General features: G+C 40.8%; 1 protein-coding gene across 1 annotated transcript in view; it reads left to right on the top strand.

Moving 5' to 3' along the window:
• Atxn10 (ataxin 10) overlaps nt 1-23,453 on the top strand; it is a 129,552-nt gene that overhangs the window by 18,988 nt on the left and 87,111 nt on the right. Inside the window, exons 4-7 of the mRNA XM_010634493.1 lie at nt 5,538-5,634; nt 8,240-8,398; nt 14,262-14,342; nt 19,540-19,705. Of these exons, the coding sequence (XP_010632795.1) occupies nt 5,538-5,634; nt 8,240-8,398; nt 14,262-14,342; nt 19,540-19,705 (503 nt within the window). The remainder of the gene's footprint in view (nt 1-5,537; nt 5,635-8,239; nt 8,399-14,261; nt 14,343-19,539; nt 19,706-23,453) is intronic.

Below are 23,453 nucleotides of genomic sequence, written 5' to 3'. Positions count from 1 at the left end.
GCTAAAGAGAAGGCTGAAGAATCAGGAATCCCAGATCCGGACCAGCAGCCTCTTCCCCTGCTGAGATGGAGCGTCCTACCCTGGGGCTGAAATCACACTTCCTTGGAGAGGGAAGTGGGTGAAGTCACTGAGAGGTGGAGTTGGTGACTGCAGGAATTCTCCCTGTGGGCCAGGGCACTGGCTCTGAAGCCTCCTAAGGAGGAGGTCGCAGCTGAGCTGTTCATGTCTTGTGTTACAGGAGCTGAGCTGGAAATGTTGCTTCCCTGGGCCCTGGGCAAAGGAGGGTGCCAGTCAGTGAGGAGCAGACCCCTGCCGCAGCGCCCAGCAGTGCCCCTCTGGTGCCTCTGGTGACACAGCTTAACGTGCCAGCGGATGGTGGAGATGCCTTTGAAGGACCCACCTTTATTGTCTCAGAGCAGGCAGTGAAGATTTATTTGGAGCTGAAAGGCAAAATGAAAACTGGTGCCCACTCCGAAGTATTTTAAATGCATTCTGTGTAGCTCCTGGAATCTCTTGCATATCATGGGCTTTAGAGAACCTTTAGTTCCTGTTGCTTTACAGCCTCACCATTTTCTGACTTGAAGTTGTGCTGGTCTGGTGGGTGTGGAGAGCCTTTTCCCATGGGGCCAAGCACCTTTTCGTATATATTTTTTTGCCTTTTGAATCTTATTTTATGAATTGTTCTTATGATGCCTCCCCATTTTTCTGTTGGCTTATCGGTCTTTTTAAATGATTTATAGGAGCTCTTTTATAGGTACGCATCCAGTGGCAGTTATGTATTCCATGTATCTTTTCCTAGTCAATGGTTACTTTTTTCTGTGTTTTTGTTCTTCTATTTGAGAAAAAAAGTTAATGTTCCCAATTTTAATATACTCAGTTTTAAAATGGGGACTATTTATTTCATCTGTTTAAAAGTCTTTCAGTGTTTTCTAAAGCTTTTTGACTTTTGCCTTTCATATTGAGGTCCGTACTTGGACTAGGATTTTCTGTGAGTTCACTGTTACTTTTTGCCACACCGATACCCGGCTGTGCCAGTGCCGTTATTGGACAGACCATCATTTACTTAATGAATTGCTGTCACACCTCTGTCATTGATCATAAATCAGTAAAGGTTTGGGTCTGCTTCTTGTTGTTTAGTTGGTCTGTTTATTCCAGCCCCAGGCCCACGCTGTCTTACCTACAGCTGCTTACTGCCATGTAAACACAAATCCTCTTACCTTGTTAAATTTCAGCACTACCTTAGCTATTATTAGCCCTTGTATCTTCACATGAATTTTAGAACCCTCTCATCAGATAATACACAAGTGTATATCTGTCCTGTGGTATATGACATTACATGCACGCTCATGCACACATATAGCTCTTTCCAGACCAAGTCTGGTGTTGCATTTAATCTCTAGATAAAAATTGAATCCTCTGTGAACCTAGCATAATTCTTTACTTATTTATTTTTTCTTTAATGCTTTTCAGTTAAGTTTTATAGTTTCTTCCTTGGTGGTTTTATACCTCACTTTCAGTTATATTTTTGATCCTTTTATAAGTGGTCTCTTATTGATTTTTTTCCTGTATACAGAAATGCTATTTTTAAAAATATGCTAACTTTGTATCTAGCAACTTTTATGTTTTCTTATCAATGAAGACAACTTGTACTGGTACCAGGGGTGGAGTTCAGGTCCTTGCTCTCGCAAGGCAGGTGCAGTGCCACTGAGCTAAATCCCTGGCCCCAACTTGTACATTTAAAAGTTTTTTCTGCCTATATTTTTATCTCATGTGTGGGGGAAATATAAGTTTAATTTGTTCCTTTTCAGTTCTTAGATCTTTCATTTATCTTGCTGGCTGGGATTTTCAGTACAGTGTTGGCTAGAAATGGTGACATCAGTACCTTGGACCTAGTCCCCCACGTGTGCTATCTGTAGTTGGCCATGAGTTATACTGTGTGCTATATATATATTGTGTATGTGTATCTCTATGTGCATGTATGTGGTTGTTACCTATTTTTAGGTTAAAGAAGCTTCCTTCTAGTCTTTAGTGGCTAGGAATTTTTTTTGTTTTGTTTTAGGTTATGGCTAGCTGTTACATTTTATCAGCTATGTTTTCTGTGATCGTAAGATTTTTATCCTTTATACATGGTCAGTGTGGTCAGTTGTACATTTTGATTTTCTAATATTAAAGCAGCTTTCAGTGGAGGTATAAATTTAACTTTGTCATATTTTGTATTACTGCATTTGCTTTTTTAAAATACTGTTTACTTTCATAAAACTGGGGAGTCTACTCTGCTTCTGTTCTCTGGAGTTGTATAAAATTGGAGTTACTTCCCCTGTGAATGTGAACTGTCCATCTCAGTTAGTGTTTTCTTTTTCTTTCTTTTTTTTTTTTTTTTTTGTACTGAGGATCTAACGTGGGTCCTTGTGCTTCGAGGTAGGCGGTGGAACCACTGAGCTAAATCCCTGGCCCCTCAGTTAGTATTTTCTTTGTGAGAAGTTTTTGACTACTGATTCAGATTCCCTAATGGGTTTAAGACTCTCAGTCTTTCTCTGAACATTTTACAGAATGTTTTAGTCAGTTTTTGTTAATTGCATTGCAAGATTTTGAGAATTATTTTTTGTCTGAGTGGGTTATTTAGAAATATATCTCTTAGCTGGGCATGGTGGCGTACGCCTGTAATCCCAGTACTCCAGAGACTGAGGCAGGAGGATCACTGTGACTTTGAGACTAGCCTGGACTACATAGTGAGTTCCAGGTCAGTCTCAACTACATAGTGAGACCCTGTCTCAAAAAGAAGAAAGAAAGAAAAACAGAAAAAGAAAAAAAGAAATATATCTCTTGACTTTTAAACTTATGATTATTTCTGATTATTTGGGGGAATTACGTCTAGCATAATCACTATCAGTGAGTCAGTCCTTTAAAATTGGCTTAGAGTTGTGTTATGCTCCATTACGTAGTGAAATGTTGTATGGCTTACTATATATCCTTGAGAAGACTTGGCATTCTGCAGGGTTTTGTTGTTAGTATTAAATTTTTCTTTTTCGTTCATCAGATTCATACATAATTACCAAATGGAGCTTCTGATAAGCATGAAATAACATTTTTAGCTTATTGGTTGATGTAATCACAGGGATGAACCCTGAATGAAGATACTTGATAATTGTGGAACTTTGGTTTAGTTCCTCAGCTCCCTGGGCCTTGGTTTCCTGCGCTCATGGATGAGGATAAAATCCCTGGTGTCAGGAATCAGGTTCAGAGCAGGTTGGGTAGAGTGAGTACACGGGGATTCTGTTCACAGCCAGGGCACAGGAGCACGCCTATGATTTCATTTCACTTGTGGATGTCTGACTTTAGAAGCTCACATTTATCATCCCCCAGCACGCTGGTAATGAGGGTGGTTGAATGGGCTTCACTGTAATCCCTACTGTGCACTCAACACTGTAAGCTGTCATCTCATCCCCTGAGTGACCCTGCAGAGAGCCTCCCACAACATCTGCATAAGCTGGTGAGGAAACTGGATCTCACAAAGGGTAACAAGTACTTGCCTAGCTGGGCGTGGTGGCGCACCCCTGTAATCCCAGCACTTGGGAGGCTGAGACAGGAGGATCCCTGTGAGTTCGAGACCAGCCTGAGCTACATAGTGAGTTCCAGGTCAATCTCAACTACATAGTGAGACCCTGTCTCAAAAAACCAAAAAAAGAAAAAAAAGTACTTGCCCAGGTTCACACCACTGGGGAACAGAACTGAAGTCTTTTTGGAAGGCATCACTAACAGCTTTATTCAACTGTTTTATTTTACAGTAAAACAATGGACTACTTTTTAGAGCACTTTGTAGGTTCACAGCAAAATCGAGAGGAGAGTTACCAAGATTTCGTACATGTGCCCTCTCCCCACCCACCCATAGCTTCCTTCACTGTCAGCATCCCATGCTGGAGTGATGCATCATTGTCACTGGAAGCCCATAGTTTATGTTAGGTTCACTCTTGGTGTTATACGTTCTGTGGGGTTGGCCAGATGTCCAGTGACATGCATGTACCACTTACTGCAGTATCGGGGAGAATACTTTTATGCCCTAAAAATTCTCAGTACTCAGCCTATTCATTTTTCTCTTTCCAACCCTGGCAGCAATGGATTATTTTTCTGTTCTTCTTAGTTTACCCTCTTGCAGAATGTCATATGGCTGGAATCCTTTTCATATTGGTTTCTTGAATTTAGTGATATGTGTCTTAAGTTTATTCCATGTCTTTCCTTGGCTTGATAGCTCATTTCTTTTTAGTACAGAATAATATTCCATTGTCTGACTGTGCCACAGATTCTGTAGCCACTCACCTGCCAAAGGACATCCTGTTGTTCCAGGTTTTTGCACATAGGAATAAAGTTGCAAACATCATGTGCAGGTTTTTCAGAGGGCATACGTTTTCAGCTCTGCTGGGTGAATGCCTAGGAGCACAGCTGCTGGATAATATGGTATAATATGTTTAGCTTTGTAAGAAATTGCCAGGCTGCTTTTCAGGGTTCCCACCAGCAGTGACTGAGACCTCCTGTGGCTACACCCCCTCATCGGCCTTGGTTCTGTCTCTGCTCTGGGCTTTTGGCCAGTGTTCTACAGTTTTGTTTGTCTGCTTGTAGTTGCTAAAAAGGTATCTTTTAATTTTCCAGTGTAATTGTCAGTTGTTTTATTTCCTCTTTTACTTTTGTTAGTTTTTCTTCTGTATATATTTGAGGCCATGTTATTAGGCACATTCCAATTTAAAATTGTTGGATTTCTTGGGCTAGGGACTTAGCTTAGTGGTTCCGTTGCCTGCTTCACAAGCACAAGGACCCGAGTTCAATCCCTGATACCAAAAAAAAAAAAAAAATTGTTGTATCTCTGGTAAATTAAGTCATCATCTAATTATTGTTTTTTAAAAACTTTAATAATGCTTTTTGCCTTAAGTTTTATTATGTCTGATTTTAAGAGGTCTGTGGCTTATTTTTTTGGCTGTTATTTGTCTTCTATATCTTTTTACCACTCTTGAACTTGCGGTAGTTTTCACAACCTTATGTTTTAAATATGTCTGTTTTAATTTTTTTCCTGGTGGGTGGGGTTGAGACGGGATCTTGGTGTAGTCCAGGCTGTCCTTGAAATTTGTAGGTGGCATAGACTGGCTTCCAACTCACTACCCTCTTGCCTCAGCCTCCTGCAGTTATGTCTGTATTATTTTATTTTCAGATATGTCTGTTTTAAATAGCATGTAGTTAGAGCTTTAAAAAATCCATTCTAAGTGTAGCTATCTTTTAATTGTAGTGCATATTCAGGTTATTGAATGTAATTATAGGTATATTTATATTTACGTTTATAGTAAAGAAGTTAATTAATTTTGTTTAGAATATATGGCTTTGATGAGGCATTATTAATGTTATACCTAAAATTTCACTGTGGAGAGAGACCTTTATATTTAAAAGAAACAAACAGAAACTTCTACTTAGTAACATGAGGACCATGTCTTATTCATGTGTACTCATTCATGTGTTTAATGAGAGATCTTTGTTTTACTTTTCCGCATTCCCAGCTTTCCGCTGTGGCCTGCAGTTCTTGGGCAATATCGCCTCACGGAATGAAGACTCCCAGTCTATTGTTTGGGTGCATGCTTTCCCAGAACTCTTCGTGTGAGTATATGGATAGGAATTTTTCTAACTCCTGAAAAGACTGTCATTACATCATTCCTTTATATGAAGTTTTAAAAAAATGCAAAACTAAGCCACATTAATGGAATTCAGGACAGTAGCTATCCTTGGCAGGTGCTGGGAGATGGGTGGCAGCTAGGAGAGTGCTGGGTCCTGGCTGTATTCTGTCTCGATCTAGGTGGTGGCTGCCAGTTCACTGAGCTGTAGGCACACTTAAGATGTGTGACCTTGGGCTGGGGATTTAGCTCAGTGGTTCCACCGCCTGCCTTGCAAATGCAAGGACCCAAGTTCTATCTCCAGTACAAAAAAAAAAAAAAAAAAAGATGTGTGACCTTGACTGTATGTATGTCCGTGACCATTTCCGAAAGTAAGACATAAAGTAAGTAGCATTGCTAAGGACACCTGAATTTAACATGAAACATTAAGCTATGAATAGTGAATAAATCCTTTATATACTTACTATTTATATGCATAGCATATTTTGGTAGGTATGGAGGATTCCAAGGTGTAAATAATCAATTTTTGTCCATTTAAGGTGTGCATAACCAGTTTGTCTCTTAGTGGAAGAAGTGGGTAACCAGTCATTATCAGTGTAAAATGGGGTAACCATTCCATCAGTGTAAGATGATTTGGCTAAGAAGTTTAGTTTCAGTGTGACAGGTGGATAACCAGTCCATTATCAGTGTAAGAAATGGGTAAATGGTCTGTTTTTCAGTGTAGGAAGTAGATTCTTTGTCCATTTATCTAGATTGGATTCTGCATCTTTTCCTGGTCATGTACTACTTTTTAAAACTAGCTCTGTTGTTCATAAAAAGTTGAGCGTTGGGATCAGAGATGAGCAGATGGAGGCTGGCTTAGCAGTGGGAAAGGCACTGTCTGGGGTCAGAAGGCTGAACTTCTAATCTGAGGCATGGTGCCCATGAATGGAGGTGTGCTGGCGGTGGCACCATTGTCAGCAGCAGAGCAGCAGTTATTGTGTAAATGCCCTGAGCTTGGCATTTTATGTATATTGCCCCTGTCCTCCCTGCAGCCCTGTGGATGAGAGGACTGTCCCTGTGTGGACAGAGGAGGGACCTGAGGCCTGTTGCTGGTACATGGTTCAAAGCTGGTATGTGAACCTGGCCGTGCTGTCTGTACCCACAGCCTCCCTGTTTATTGTATAAGCAGCACGCTGCTGCAGGTCTGCCTCCCCCAGTTGTGTAGATTTTCCGGGTGCATCTGTAAAGTACTGGTGTAGGATCACACAGACAAGTGCACTTCTAGCTCCCTAGGTCGTCCTCCCTCAAATTCCTGCACATAATTAGAGTTGAAGGTGTGTGTGTGTGAGTCTGCCATCGTGTGAGCAATAATAATTGAACTTAGGTAGAAGGAAAGAGTGATGAGGTTCCAGGTACAGGAATAGACATTACTCATTTTTGAGAATTACTTCCTTTAAGACATTTTTGGTTCCTCACATCTGCTGAGTTTTGAGCTACATGTCTGGAATACAGTGGTAACTTATTCTCTAGGATTCCATGCTTTGGAGGGAAAGGGACTGGAAAGTATGCTGTAGTGTAAGAACTAATGTAGGGAGGATAAAACCAGGGTGCAGTAGGAAAACAAAGGAGAGGCCCTTGAACAGAGCTATCTTAACAGTTTACACAGCGCTCTTGTATTACCTTATTTATCTTCACTAAAGACCTGTGAGATGATTGGAAAAAGTCTTTTATTGTGTTTCACTTTTTATAACAAAACATACTGAAAGGTTATGTGATTTCACTGTACGCATTTATGAGACAGCATCGAATCTGAATTCCAGTTTTGGCAGGTACTGGCTTCATGCCACTGGATAAGTAGAGTTAACAGATTGTTTAATTGTAAAATTTAAATGGAAAAGCGTCCTGCTGCAGCACATGAGCTGGGACATATTGACAATCAAGAAATAAGTGACTCTCCTAAGGTCGTGTTGCTGGCAGGTAGGTGAGCTAGGAATTACACTTGACCCCAAGCTCTGTCAGTTGGCACTGGACCGTACCATCTGTTCTTCAGACTACTGAATGGTGCTTCTGGTCGCTTTTTGCCTAGAGGTTTCTTTCCTTTCTTTTCCTGTACCTTCTTTCCTTTCTTTTCCTTACCTTCCCTCCTTCTCTCCTTCCCTCCTCTTGTTTTGGTGGTGGAAATTCAATCCCCACCTTCCTGTGTGCTAGGCAGACATTGTGCTACCGGCCACACACGAACCCAGCCATTCTTGGGTTTCCTAACAAGAATGAGGATCATAATGTTTTATGAATGTCATCATTTTTTATCTTTTATCTTTAATTAAATGTTATTTGCTTTTTGATTGAGTCCTAAGTCAACAGCAACTTTTTGTGAATTTATTTTTGCTATTTTTACACAAAGTACTTGTTTCAAAACATTATAAAGCTTCATCAGATCTTTAAAAATATCAGTACCTCTGAATATCAGTAATCCTCACAAATATTCGGCACTCAGTAATCCTTAAAAATATCAGTACTGAATTTGCTAATGGGATAATTGTTACTTATGTGTTATAATCCCATCTTAGGTTGCTGAATTGGACTAAAAATCTTATTTCTTTGTTTGGAAGGTCTTGCTTAAATCATCCCGACAAAAAAATTGTTGCCTACTGCTCAATGATCTTATTCACGTCTCTTAATCCCGAAAGAATGAAGGAACTGGAAGAAAACCTCAATATTGCGATTAATGTCATAGAAGCTCACCAAAAGCAGCCGGAATCAGAATGGCCGTAAGTATCTTGTTAGAAGTTTGATTGCTTACCGACATCCTGACAGATTACCTTCCTTGTAGTGGTTTTAACTAAAACTTCGAATTATCATAAGCACACTGTAAGTCAACACTTAACCATGTGGCCCTCAGAACTAGAAAAGGTTTTGAGTGGATGCTGGAGAATCTGTGAAAGGGGTGAAGTGGAGCTTGGCTTGTGCCTTAAAGAGTTAAAGAGGTTGTGTAAGGTGTGCGAGGGGAGGACACTCCTGATGTGCAAAAACACAGCATGCACATGCCTCGGCACCCTCAGAGCACACAGATCCCACACAGTGGCCACAGCAGATGGTTTGTTTGAGACCAGAGCCCGGCCTGGGCCTCGCACTACTGGTCACATCACTTCCTACACAGAAAGCATTACTTCTCTGGTTGCTTTGCAGATTTTTGTCTTCTCAGAAGTGACATCTTGGCATGGATTTCTTGGGTGTGTTCTTTCTGGGGTTCCCTCACCTTCTCGAACCTGTAGCTTTTCTGTGTCATGCAATTTGGGAAGTTTATTTATTATTCACTTCAATACTTTTCCAGTTTTATGTTCTTTCCTCCTGAGATTCCACATCAGGCACACAGGCCAAGGTGGAGCCAGACTGCTGTGACCAGTAAAGCTACAAGGTACAGCAGCCATTTGTGGCTTTAGAGTTTGTTCATTAAGGGGACAGAGGCGAGCAGCAGAGGGTCCAGCTCCCTGCCATTCTGGTCCCACACACCAGAAGGGCCTGCATGATTGGCATGTAAGTTGTGAGATGCCCCATTGTGGAAAAGCTACATCTTGACTGTGCGATTCTATTTTCTGAGAGGGCTGGGGTGGAAAGCACCTTACCTTATCAGAACAACAAGATAGCCTGCTTCCTGACAGCCTGCCTGAGGACAGAGCCACCATGGAGTTCAGGCCTCTACCCACTCCTGTCAGGAGCAGCACAGGCTTTGCTGAGACTCTCCCTTCTCTCCTCTGTAGGCATATGCACCTATAAATTTCCTTGTAAAAACCGCTTTAGCATCCCACAATTTAGAGTCTGATAAGTTTCACTTACTTCAAATTGTATCTCACTTTGCCCTATGGTTTCTTGAATCTACTGGTTTTTTAGGAGTTTGTCTAATTTCCACATATCTCTATATTTCCTACATTTCCTTTTATTACTGATTTCTAATTTCAGTCCACTGTGGTTGGAGAACACATTTTATATGATCTCATATGTTTTAAATAGTAGTGAGGTTGTTTTATGGTTCACCATAAAAATCAAGCATTCTGTACAGAAGTGTGACTCAGACTATTTCCTTTTAAAAAAGGAATTTATAGAAATTATAAAATCTTACTGCCTGCCCAGTCCTATTCAAATTCTTAAAACAGAACCAAAAACTGAAATACTACTCAGCATCAAAAGGGAAGTATCTATTGATAGAAGTAGTAATTTGGGGGAAATCTTCTGAGAATTATACTAAATAGTAAAAAAACCCACTTAATCGCAAAAGCTTAAATGATACATTATTCCATTTATATAACATTCTTTTCGGTGGGGGTACTAGGTATCAAACTTGGGTCCTTATGCTTGTGATCCCTGGCCCTCTATAACATTCATAGAAGTATCAGATTGAGGAGGGATACTTGACATGTAAATTGGTGTGGCTGTAAAGGGGCCTCAGGAGGAGTCCTTTGCTATGTATCTTAACTGTGATTGTGAATTTATAAACCCACCTATGTGAGAGAAAAACCACATACTGTTTAACACACACACTCATACTGTAAAGGTAACGTGAGTGGAGTCTTTGGATTTACCAGTGTCAGTATTTGGGTTGTGATGTGCTGTAGTTTTACAAAATGTTACCCTTCGGGAAACTAGGTAAGGGCTACACTGAATCACTTCCTAAAACTGCATGTGAACCTATATTTACCTCAAAATACAAATGTTTAATTAAAAAGGTACAACCCAAACCACTGCAGGATGTGCACTGCTTAGAACATCTGTTTCTGATTGTAGCAATTAATATGGTTGCTGTGTATGTATGCAGAAACATCTCTTTATGCCACCAGAAGTGCTTCTCAAAATCTCTGTGTAGTCCTCACTCTCCTTCTAATCGGATATGGAGTGCAACTTGTGACTTTTTAAAAGGTTCCAGTGCATATCTTCTTTATGAAATGTTGTATGGGATACTTTGGGTTCTAAAAATTCCTCTTACATAAGCATTGGCTAGCACATGTTTTGAGATGTTTGGGACTTATCCACAGGCCGAGTGATCATAGACTGAAATGTTAAACTGTGAGCCAAAATAAGCCTTTTCTTGTGTCATTATCTCAGAGATTTGTTACAGTAATGGGAAGGCGATTCACATGCAGTCCCAGTAACAGTGCCATTGTAGTGTGACTCAGCTTTCTTTTTTTTTTTTATTTTTGCCATATTTCCTGCCCCTTCCCTAGGCCATCCATGGGAAACCTTTTCCTTCAATTTTACAACTTCACCCCAGGACATGGTACTTACTCTTCCTTTGTTGTGTTCTCAGTTCACTGTTAAAAGTTCTTAAGGATTTTGTAAACATGTTGATCACATCACATTTATCAAATATTTGTTAGGATTTTTGTTTATAAAGAAATTCTCCAAAGTACTTTTTCTGTTGCCCATTGTCTGAAAACAGATGTTGCCTGTTTTTACATTATTTACTGTGGAAGGGTAAGTTGTTACTGTCTTCTGCCCAGAAACAGAAGTGATACTTGGAAATTATGACAGCTGCTTTCAGCAGAAGGTGTAGATAGAAACAAAGAAGTGAACCTTCTGGGCAAGGCTGCCACAGAAAGGCTCTGTGACTTTCTCTGCCTGTGTCAAATTCACCAGTGTTGACCCTAAGCTGGGCTGTGTGGTATAAAGGGTGGAAATCTTGCACCTCGGTTCATGGACTTAATTCAGTCCCTATTTCTGGGGAAGATAACTGTAGTCATTTTGTTACCTGATGCAGAGTTAGTGAACAGAAGGAAAGTTTTGCTGAATGCCTCTGTTGATGAACTGAACTGTTTGCAGCAGAAGTGCTCACAAACTGAGGTATTACTGTATGTTCTCAGGTCACCATAACACAAAGATGTCTAGAAAATTCTTAAATCTTTAGAAATTAAGACATCTAAATAATTGATTTGTCAAAGAAGTCAAAAGACAAAGGGTAGTATCGAAGGCCCATCACTGGGATACATGGGATAGAGCAAAAGCAGCGTTTAGATTTGTAGCTTTGGATGCTGCACACATTGGAAACAAGGAAGATCTGGAATCAGTGACCTGTTGTGCTTGCTTTGGCAGCACATACACTAAAATTGGAATCAGTGACCTGTTGTGAACACTTCTGCTTGTAAACAATTCAGTTCGCCAACAGAAGCGTTTAGCAAAAAATTGCTTCCATTCACAAATTCCACATCAGGTAACAAAATGACTGTCTTCCCCAGAATTGTGGAACATTAGATCACTGATTCCAGATCTTTCTGCCTACTTCCAGGAGGTAGAAAGAGAAGAGCACAGTAAATCCAGAGTAAGAAAGAAGGAGATAGTAAATAATGAGGGCAGAAATAGTGAAACAGAAAGCAAAGACTGGAAAAATCAAAGGCAAAAGTCAGTTCTTTTAAAAGTGCAACAAAATTGATCAAGAAAAAAGAAGATATTAGTTATGACCGTCTTGAAAGTAGGTACAGGGATTACTTCAATCTGTATGAGCTCAAGCCTGGCTGGAGGTGACTCCTGGGACTACTGAGGGATGTTTTCCAGAAGCATGCCCAGCTCCAAGGGTAGTAGCTCGGTGGCTTGAATCCCTCTAGAACCCCTGTGTTACTCACATTCATATCCCTGGGACAAAATACATAACGTGGCAATTTAAGGAGTGGGCGGGTATTTGGCTCACAGTTCCTGTGGGTTCAGTCCAAGGTTGGCAGGCTCCAAAGCAGAAACTGATTGGTGGAAAGGCGTGGTGAAGGAAACTCTCTTCACCTGATGGCATCAGAAAGCAGAGAGAGAAAGGAGGAGCCAGAGACAAGAGCATTCCCTTCCAGGTCACATCCTCAGTAACTCACCTTTTTCAAGCAGGCCCCACCTCCTAATTGCACATTTAGCTTTGAACTCATCAGTGGATTAATCCACCTATGAGTACAGAACCCCCGTGATTCAGTCACCTTCCCAAACCCTCACCTCTGGATGAATGAGACTTTGGGGGACATTTTCGGTCTGAACCACAACCCCTAATAATATTTGGTTGCTTATAGTTCTTTGAACACACTGTTGTTCTTGCTTTCATACTATTTTCTGAATTCTTTTATTCCCCTCCAGTATAAATCTTCTCTTCTCAGAGTTTCACCAAGAATTCACAGAACTTCTCTCTGGCTTCTTTGATCCCCTGCCTCTGCCCCTGTGTATTTCACACTTTGCTCTTTCTCTAATACACGATGTGTGTCTACATGGTACGCTTGTACATTCTTCTGTGGTTATCTACTGATGGGCCTTTCTCCAGTGATTAGAGAATAGTTTTAGAACTAAGGCTTGTATCTAATCCCTAGTACAGTGTTTGGACTATTGTGTTTTGGAATGAATGCTCTTCTGGGAAAATGTTCTGAGTTCCAAGTAGTTAAATTATGAATGAGCTTTAGGATCCCTTGTTTGTGAACCAGCTTGGAATGCATGAATTCCTGTTATTGCTACTTGCTGACCTACCTAAATTAATATGCATGCTGATTGAATAATTTGAATATTATCTATTATTGTTAGAAATATTTTATATCAGAGTGTTATTGGCCATTTTAAAGGTTTTAGAAGAAATAAAACAGCTGTTTAGATCTTCCTTTTTTTGTTGTTTTGTGGGTCTGGTGATTGAACCCAGGTTTTTATGAATGCTAGGCGGGCACTCTAGTGCCAAGCTACACCCCTAGCCCTAGATTTTCTTTTACATGGTAGTTAATATGCTTCATTTGGTTATCGTACTGAAAGGTATATTTTATTTGCTAACAAGTGATTAAACTGTGTATTAGTATATTTAATACATAACATTTAACTCTCCTTACTGTAACCTTGGTTATAAAGTCTATTCCTTAGTTCTTAAATCTTTCCCTCAGATGCCCTCTGGTAAATACAATTCAGAATTAATAATGCTATTCAATCTTTTAGCTGTCACAGTGGTACTTTGAAGAAATATGCCCTATAATCTTTGCCTTGGGGCTTTCATAGTTGATCTCTTTAAGTTCAGATGAACACATTGGTTGACACTGAGGATGTTTTCTTGGTAACTTGAGAACTCTTAAAAAGAGCGGAAAATAAAGCCAGGCTTCATTACCGTATTGTTGGCTTATCTTTAAATAAAAATGTAACATGTCTATTTCTCTGCCTGATTTTGTAGCATTAGATTTTGACTAAAACAAGGTAATGTTTTCTGTCTGTACCTGAACTTGTAGGTAAATTTCATATTACTGTTCATAGTGAAGGTTTTTCTTTCTCAGCTTAGATAACAGTTATAATACGTTCTTTCTTTCTTTCTTTCGTTTTTTTTGGTACTGGGGATTGAACTCTGGTTCTCGTTTGCGAGGCAGGCGGTGGAACCAGTGAGCTAAATCCCCGGCCCAATAGGCCTTTTCTTATGGAGTTGAATCTCCATAAAATTTTCATTTGGAGTAAATGATTTTTTTTTTTCCTTTTAGCTGCTAATAGAAAAATATTATGTGAGCCTTCTGAAACATTTAAGACTACAGCAAAATAAATTCAGTGGAAGGAATTGCTCAGGGAAGTGCACTCGTATGGGATATATCTGTATGGTAGCTAAGGTCTGATCCTTCTCACATTTCTAGTAGCTGAATTTCTCTCCCTTTTTCCTCTTAGGTTCCTGATTATCACAGACCACTTTCTGAAAAACCCGGAATTGGTGCAAGCCATGTACGCCAAACTGAGCCATCAAGAAAGGTAACCCCCAAACCAGCGTGGTTTTACATAGTTAGCATTCCGTACGGAGCATCCTGCAGCCCAGGCTGAAGAGCTGTGCGGTTTCGGTTTCGTACTTGGCACAGACCTCTAAGTACATGTTGCTGTGTCGGTGCTGGTTTCAAATTGGTTGGTTAACATTACAGCTCAGCCACAACAGGCGATGATTTACATGGGGTTGCAGAATTTGGGCTGATGCCTTTATGCAGTAGAGACATATCTAACAAAAAAAGTTTAAGAACAAAATGTTATGCTTGTGCCTTGATTTTATAATAGTGATTTATGCGAGTATGTATTATAGTTATACATTGGAGGTACACTCATTTATTCATTTCACTGGTATAATCTGGGATATCCTCTGTTAGGCCTGTTGTCTTTTGATAGGTAATGCAGACGAAAAGAAAATGATACCTGTCCACGTTCCTAAAGCTGTTGCAGTAGTAAGTGCTGAGACTTTAGTTCTGTGACTTGCTCTGACAGTAATTCTGTATGTACTGTAGCCAGGTTTTTCCACCTTAATTGGATTCAGTTTCTTGATCTGTTAAACAAAAGAATTGAGTAAAATCATTTGCAGTACACTTTCCATTCCAGCAGCATGTGTTGTTTTGTAATCTTATTAGCGATGTTGCCTTAGGAAATGGAGTGTATCCAGAAATCACAGATCTAATGATCAAAAAGCTAAATAATTTACAGTCTTTTGATTTTAGTCACAAGTTTTATAATTGCAATAGCTTTGGAATTCTTAGTGTGCATTTAGATTCTGACAGTTAAGCTCTATACACTCGTTTGCAGATTTTTGTTAGTTTTTTTTCCTTCTGTAATAACTTTCAGCTCATGCTTTGAAAGTCAATTTAAATACTAGATTTGTAAATCCAGAGTCGCTACCTCCTCTTCCATCATATGCACAAGAATAATTGTTGTAGTGTTTTGGCTTAAAATGAAAGGATGTGCAGCACTAAGACTTAGTAATTGCTTTGCATCAAGGAGCACTTGGATATAAGCATACATAGCTTTGCTATAATTTGATACTCAAATTTATGTATGCACTCCATGTTTCTGTGAAATAATTTTTTTAAATGATGTGTTACACAACTGCGGATGATTGACTAATGACTTCCCACTCTTATTGAAAAATTGTAGCAGCTGTTTCCCTCTTCTTGCAAGGTCCTGCTTATTAGTCTCCTCTGCTCCTGCTGTACCTTATCCCAAAGATGTGCTGTCACTCTCTTCCACAAGTGTCCCATTGTGGTGTGTCCCTGCTTGCTTGTAGCACACTACCCTTAGGCTGTTAGAGCCACGTGGGCAAGGATTATATCCTTCTTATTCTCTGCTGCTCATGTGTTCAGAGAGTGCTGGGCATGTAGCAGGTGCTTTAGAAAGAAACTGATTTTTCAATGAAAGCATAAGTGAACGAACAAATTTCCTTACTCCTTAATAAAAGGTTTATCTAGTGGGCTGATTAATATCACCCACTGTGAGTTAGAATCCTTAGAACTACTCTCAGCTCTTCCTCCTGAACTTTCTGGTTCACACTGAGCAATAACCCTTGTCACTTCTACCATCTCTGTGTCCTAGGAATTCATTTCTCTTGTCATGGCTTTAGTTTGCCCTCATGTCATCTTTGGCATGCTCTCACACATCCTATTTTATTTATTCACTCAGCCGGTGAGGGACACCTGGCCTCCCTATGAGTGCTGTTTTCAAATTAGTTGGATTTTAGTTCTCTGTCCTTTATTTGGTCACTAGGCATCATTTTATAGTTCTCTCCTAGAGTAATAGTCTCCGGAGTGGGGTGTGCAAGATCTGCCTGTTGAGTGTGGTAAGAAAATATGAGAATATCCACTTGGATTTGTTTATTCTCTTAAAAAAATCAGGAAATAGGGCCGGGGATTTAGCTCAGTGATTCTGGTGCCTGCCTCACAAGCACAAGGACCCGAGTTTGATCCCTGGTACCTTAAAAAAAAAAAAATCAGATTTAAGATTAAGCTTTGTTAATATTTAATATCAAGTCTGACAATAATTGGTTACCTATAAATTATATATATTGGAGATAATGTAAAATTATTTTTTTTGTTCAAAAAACCTTTGAGAATATTAAAGTGCTTTTTTCTCTTTGGTATTATACTGGGATCCAACATAGGGGCTCGCTCCCCCAAGCTATATCCCCACTGTACCTCCAGCTCCTTAATTTTTAATTTGGAGACAGCGTCTTGCTGAGTTACCCGGGATGGCCTTGAACTTGTGATGCTCTGCTTCAGGCTCTGGAGGAGCTGGGTGTAGGGGTGCACCACTGTCCCTGGCTCCTTTATCTAATATTTAACTGAACTTATATTCATTGAGTTTCTTATGTTAAATGCCGAGAACACTGAAGTTGTCCAGCATATCAGTATTTGAGAAAGGATTACTGCTTTTTTAAAATAGCATTTCGTATCTAGGTGATAGTGATGTTTTGGAGTAGCTGTGTGAGTTAAAGATAGTGTTACAGTTCCTGGTGTTTGGGGGCAGCAGAGATTCCTGTGTCCGTGTGGTGTGCTTGTGCCTTGTGGCCAGCAGAAGGCTAGAACTCCTGGAGGCCTAGCCCGCCCTTCCTGCGCTGGAAGTCAGGGCGAGATCTGCTGTCCTTGGACACCAGATATTAAGTTACAGCCCTGTTAGGAGTTCTGAGCTGTTCGGGCGGTATTCTGGAATAAGCCCTTTCTCTTTCCAAAATTTTATGAGAGTGATGTGCTAAGTCGGAAATTTAACATTTAATCGATTGCATTCTAAATGTTAAAGAAAAGTCACAATAAGAACAGCTCCGTCTTTGCTGCATTCTGCACTATTGAGTGTTACTTGCTTTTACTAGAAATACATTATCAGCGAAAGCATTTATATTTTTTTCTTAACAAATTTGTACACAACCCCTGTTATGTAAGTCAGAGGCTGTTCTAAGCACCTTATGACTGTTAGTTCTTCCATCCTACTGCCCCAGCAGACCTGCACTCGCAGGGGACCTGCCCTGTGGATGGGTGCACAGGAAGGGTGCTCACGGGGCAGCCCCAGCCACTAAATGGCAGGGCTGGCGTTTGATCCGGGCCATTGGGCTTTAGTCTAGGCTGTTAACCGCAGCACTATGCTGCCTACCCCCGAAGCACACAGCGTAAGGTGATTTCATGTTGTACGTAAAAAGCTGAAACACCCAACAACATGCAGTGTGAGGAGAGATGATCTCCTCGTGTGTTCACTGTTCCTGCGTGACCAGCGAGCAGTACACAGATAATAGGGTTGGAAGGACTAAGGCAGTGATGACAAATCTGGGTTAGGGCTCCCCCACCCCAGGTTATGAGTAAACTCTGGCGTCACAGGAATGCTCCGGAAAACCAAAAGACAGTAAGTTACTCAGAACATTTCTCATTTTGTGGGGCAGAGACGAAGAACTTTTGTGGAGAACCCTTGGACACATGAGGGCTCCACGGTTGAGCGCACATGCCAGAAGCTCCAGGACTTTCCACACCTGTAGGGCCGCGCGTTGGGTCGCACGGTCTGACTGGTAGAAGCACGTCATGGACTCATCAGTGAAATAAGACTATTCCTGCAGCACCTGTGGGTGGTCCTGGGGCACAGGGGTGAGCAGTGAGCACCGTCCCTGCCTGCCCAGGGTGGTGGCAGTGACCGCAAGTTGTCCCACGCACCTTTGACAGTGCTGTGTCAAGTCCAGGTCTCTTAGGTGCAGGCTCTTTTCATTGTTGTTGAGTTACTACTTGGCTCAGGGGCTCGTGGTCGATTTGGGCAGATCATTTAGTGAGAAAATTTTGGTTGTGGACTCCACAATCAGTTTGTGTAGTGCGTGTCATAAAAAAGGGCCTACATTTGTATACATCCTGGTCGCCCTTCCTGGTAAGAAGGCTGAGTGCTGGCCAAGCCGCGTGTGCAGTGTTCAGGTTATAACCTTTGTGTGCTGTAGGAAAGGGCCGAGTCTAGTTGGGCCACTCACTACTGCGGAAAAGTTACCTGATCTTTTTAGAAGTTCATTTCATCTGCAAAAAGGAGATGCTAATGGCTGTCCCCTGATGGAAGTGTTGCAATAAAGAACTGAAATACCGATCAGATGTCTCTCTTTTTTTTCCCCCCTGGTACTGGGGATCAAACTCAGGACCTTGCGCTTGCTAGGCAGGCACTCCCACCAGGAGCTACATCCCCGGCCCTCAAGGGGTCTCTTTACTTGCACTGTCATGGCTATCGATGTCCTGGCTTTGGGTGTGTTTAATTATTTTTGCCTGCCACAACACAAATCTGAAGGCTAAACCTATGCCTTTTTTACATCAGTGCTTAAAGTAATAAATAAAAATATGAATTGTTTACTGCTTTAAGTAAGAAATAAAACATAACACAAAATATTCATTCATTATAGTTTTGTTTCTTACTTGACCCAGTAGACAATTCATAGTTTTCCTTTGGTAAGAGATGCCTAATTTTGGTATCTTTTCTCCCATTTGCTAAGTGTTGTAGTTATTTACACCCTTTCTGGCATATAAATAACTGAGAATTACACATACAATCCCAAATATAATTGTGATTCTGAGCAGATGTCCTATATGATTTATGCTGCATGGATTACCCTCAGTGTGGCTGATTTTTCCTAGGAGAAGGAAGACTGTCAGACGAATGATTTCATCTCCTGGCCCATGCCCTTTTGTGTTTGTGTGACACAGGCCAGTTAATTAACCTCACTGAGCCTTTACAAACCTTCAAGAGAGGTCAAGGGCAGGACCCCCCCTCTGGAGGTCTTGTGAGGACTGCATGAGATGATGTGTGTAATACTTAGCTCAGTTTTCATAATGAGTGGGACCCACTTCCTTTTGCTAGTATTATTTTGCTAGTCTCCATGCAACTTTAACTGACAGTGTTTCTGAACTGTCCAGTTACTTCCATCCCAAAAGTAATAGATAGAAAATAGATAGAAAAAGTGCATTAGACAATTCTTGTGTCGATAGCTAAGTCACATGAAAGAATTCAAGATTTTGAAAAATAGGTAATTAGTGAAGGTTTGCTTTACTCTAAAATGTTTTTCCTAACTAGACACTGTAGTAAGGCGAGGAATTTAAAATAAAAATACTCCCCTCAAGTTGACCTCATACGCATTTCTAGGATTGTACAGGTCACGTGTTATCTACTCAGGTGGACACCTTCTACTTTCCAGGGTTACCCTGTTAGACCTCATGATTGCCAAGCTGGTGAACGACGAACAGCTGACCAAGGATGAGATCTCCGTGTTTTTGCACCATGCTGAGTTGATTGCAAGCTCCTTTGTGGACCAGTGCAGGACCGTGCTTAAGCTGACCTCCGAGCAGCACACCGAGGATGAGGTAAGGACGCACCCCACACTCCGGGGGGCCAGTACTTTTTCCAACATGGCCACATCCTCTGTGACAATTTGTTTTTAAGAGATTTTAAAGATAATACAAAGGTAATGTATCCTTATATTAGAATGCATAGAAAATCCAGATAAGGGAAACAGTGCCCTTATTCCTGTCTTTCTGGTTAATGCATTTTTTTTAAAGCACATAACAGCAGGTAAGTGCATACATACAGGGCACTGTAAAAGTGAAGTCTTCTATGCCATCTATTGTTTCTTTATTTTTTTGGTACCGGGGATTGAACTCGGGACCTTGTGCTTGTGAGGCAGGCGGCGGAACCACTGAGCTAAATCCCCAGCCCTCCATCTGTTGTTAAGTCCTATTTTTCCTGTGAATGTAGGCTGCACGGGGCAGGAGTTGGAGCATGGGTGTAGCGCAATATAACACATGGGGAACATTTGCAGAGTGAGTAAATGAGCAAGACATTGTGACTGTCTTTTTAAAACGCCAGTACAACATTCCAGGTGAAGAGTGTCGCATAATTTATTTGACCAACTCCCTGTGGTTGCACATGTAAGCCGTGCCAGTTGTGCCACAGTACATGGCTCCATAGTTACAGCTTTGCACACTTCTCGTTACTGACCTAGGATTTCGTCTTAGCAGCAGACTTGCTGGGTATGAGGTATGTACAATTTAAAAGCTTTGGTTTACATTCCCAGATTGCCTTTTAGGAAGTTGATTTCTCCGCAGGCGTGTCCTCATTCCAGCCCCTTCTGGTTAACTACCTCTGGCACTTTTTCTTCTCTTCCAGCCCATCTTAGTCTGGTTAGGCCTTGTCTCTACTAAGGGCATGGGAGCTAGGTATCATTTATTCTATTTCCATTTTTCACTTGGCAGCTTCTCTTTATTTTTGTCTTTTCTTCTTTCCTTCTCTTCTGAGTTAAAGTTAAAACTGTTCTTTCTCTGGCAAATGATTCAGTGACAAAACGTACTTCAGGAACAACAGGGACGAATCTCAACGAATTGTCGGGCTCAATCTGTGAGGCTCAGTAGCAGGCCACCCTGGTGATAATGATGGGACACGGTCACACGTCACCTGGGGCTGATTGATTGCAGGGAGACGCGAGAGAACTTTTTGGGTAGTAGAAATGTCGGGCACACAACTGTATGTACTGTGCACTTATGAATGTGCTTTATTGCATGTAAGTCGTACCTCAGTAAGTTGAACAACACATTTTTACAATGATGAGAGGTCATTTGTGCGCTGGTAGCAATGATCATGTGGAGGAGTAACTGCTGCTGGAGTCCCTGTTGGTGACAGGTGGGACAGGTTGGGAGGACTGGAATCCAGGATGGATCCTCAGCCCCATCAAGGTGTGAAGGAGCAGATAACACGGTAGTGAGTGTGTCGTGTCCTGGAGAGCCACATGTGATCATGTGAATTTTAACACCTGTCAGTGCAGCCACGATCATGACTGTTCTATCAGGAGAGCGTGTCCCTTCTTTGTGCTGTGCTCTGGTTCAGGGCCACTTGCTGTCAGCTTTCTTCTGCTGTGTCCTGCAGTCTGGATTCAGTGTCACTGAGTCTTGCCAGAGTCTGCATCCTCATTTTCTGTCACGGAAAAGAGGAAGGTCGTTCATACCGCCTCCTGTTCCTTTCTGGAGATAGATTTGCCTTTGTTTCCAGCAGGAGGAGCAGTGAGCTGTGCTTCAAAAAAGTTTAAAAAATTGTCTAGGAGACAGGAAAGGCAGTACCATTTAATACTACTCATTAAATCACAACTTTCAGCTGTTCATGGAATTTTGTTTAAGAGATTTCAGTATCCTACTAAGAAGTTACCTAGTTTAATTATCATATTTAAGAAAATTTATATTTTTCCTTGAAATAGTTGTTTCTGTAATAGAAAATTATATGCAGTTTTCTTCTGAAAAGCCCAAATAGTTCACTTTTAGAAATTTATTAATCTGCTTATTCATGGCTTGTCTATATTAGCATATGTATACATGTTACACCATAAGGTAGAAGTGGGGGAAAATAGTAGTTTTTAAGATGACCCTTGTGTTAATATACCAGGTTCCCAGGGGTGTGCTGACTTGGAGAACCTGTCGGTACATTTCTAGGAATTCAAATGCTGTTACATGACTGGGGCTCCGTATTTAGGAACTCGGCCACAGCTGCATGTCCGGGCTCCTCTTAGACATTCTCCCAGCAAACCACTGCATTTCACCTATCAGCAACTTTATTTTTTATTTATTTATTTATTTTTTTGGTTTTTGAGACGGGGTCTCCCTGTGTAGTTGAGACTGACCTGGAACTCACTATGTAGCCCAGGCTGGTCTCAAACTCACAGTGATCCTCCTGTCTCAGCCTCCTGAGTGTTGGGATTACAGGCATGCGCCACCAGGCCCGGCTTTAGCAGCTTTATTCTTAAGGGTGAGCTATAATACTATGACTAGGAAATGAAAATAGTTGAATTTACAGTCTCTTTACAAGTCTTTTAACTTGTACAGTTGTCTGGCCTTAAAGCCCTCCAGTTTTGTCTGTGTGTTCCTTTCTAAAAGTAGCCTTGAACTCACTTGTTAACGGACTTCTTGTTCCCTTCCCGTCTTTGGTGGTATTTTATATGTACTTGTTTTCAGGTTTTCATACATTTTTGTGAGTCCTAGTGTATTTCATCTGTAAGATTTAAGCTTCAGCTTATTGAATTTTGATTACTTGTCGTGAGCCTTGCCTGTCCTCAGAAAGCTTAGAAAACACTGTTGTAGCTTTGTCTTTTCTGATGCATGTGTACTGCGAGAGTTGTCTTTAGGGTGTGGGCTTTTCATTCTGATAGAGTCATTCAACCCCAGTCTATTCTTTGTTTTGTTTGGTTTGGTACTGGATCAAACTCAGGACCTTGTGTTTGTGAGGCAGGCACGGTGCCACTGAACTAAATCCCTGGCCCTCAATCCAGTTTAAATCATAGTATGTGATATGCAGAAGGCATTTAGGATATATATAGATAAATAAAAATAGTGTTTTTTTCATTCCATATATTCATGAAGAGAATAAATTATGCAAAAATACTTCACTTTTTCTTAAAAAGTTATTTAAGCTGAAGTCAGTGAAAACACAAAGTTAAAGCAGTTTCCTCCTTTTTTTGCCCAGCCTCTATTTTCACAGAGCTACTTGCATGTACTTTTTTGGTTTTCCTTCAAAGGTTTTGTGTGTGTGCATGTGTGTTTATACACCTCTATGTTTTTTTTTCCTTAATATTACATATACTGTTTTTAACTTGATTTTTTTTCACTTACAACTTCTATATCTTTCTATTTTAACACATGTGTGTTTATAGGTTTGGTTTTGTTTCGTGGTCCTGAGAGTTGAACCTGGAGCCTTTGTACTGACAACTCCACTCTCACCCCTTTTTTATTTTGAGAAAAGGTCTTGCTAAATTGCCAAATGGGCTAGCTTTTGATCCTCCTGCTTCAGCCTCCCAACAGTGCTGGGATTATAATCATGGGCCACCACTCCTCTTACTGCACCACGCCCAGCCTTACTGGATGCTTTTTAGTAGATGAGTAGTGTTTCACTGTTTAGATATACTGCATCATAATTATTTCATTCCTTCTCTATAAATATTTCAGTTGCTTCCAGATTTGTTTTTTTACAAAAACCTTTACAAGTACTACAGTAAACAGTTTTCTTTCTTTCGTTTTGTTTTTGTGGTGCTGGGAATTGAACATAGGGCCTTTGCACTGAGGTGCATCGCCAGTC

Source organism: Fukomys damarensis, unplaced genomic scaffold (genome assembly GCF_012274545.1).
Source record: "Fukomys damarensis isolate Sample0158 unplaced genomic scaffold, DMR_v1.0_HiC HiC_scaffold_19, whole genome shotgun sequence".
Classification (NCBI taxonomy): domain Eukaryota; kingdom Metazoa; phylum Chordata; class Mammalia; order Rodentia; family Bathyergidae; genus Fukomys; species Fukomys damarensis.
The sequence above is the reverse complement of the archived record's forward strand: the minus strand, read 5'-3'. Positions and strand labels throughout refer to the sequence as shown.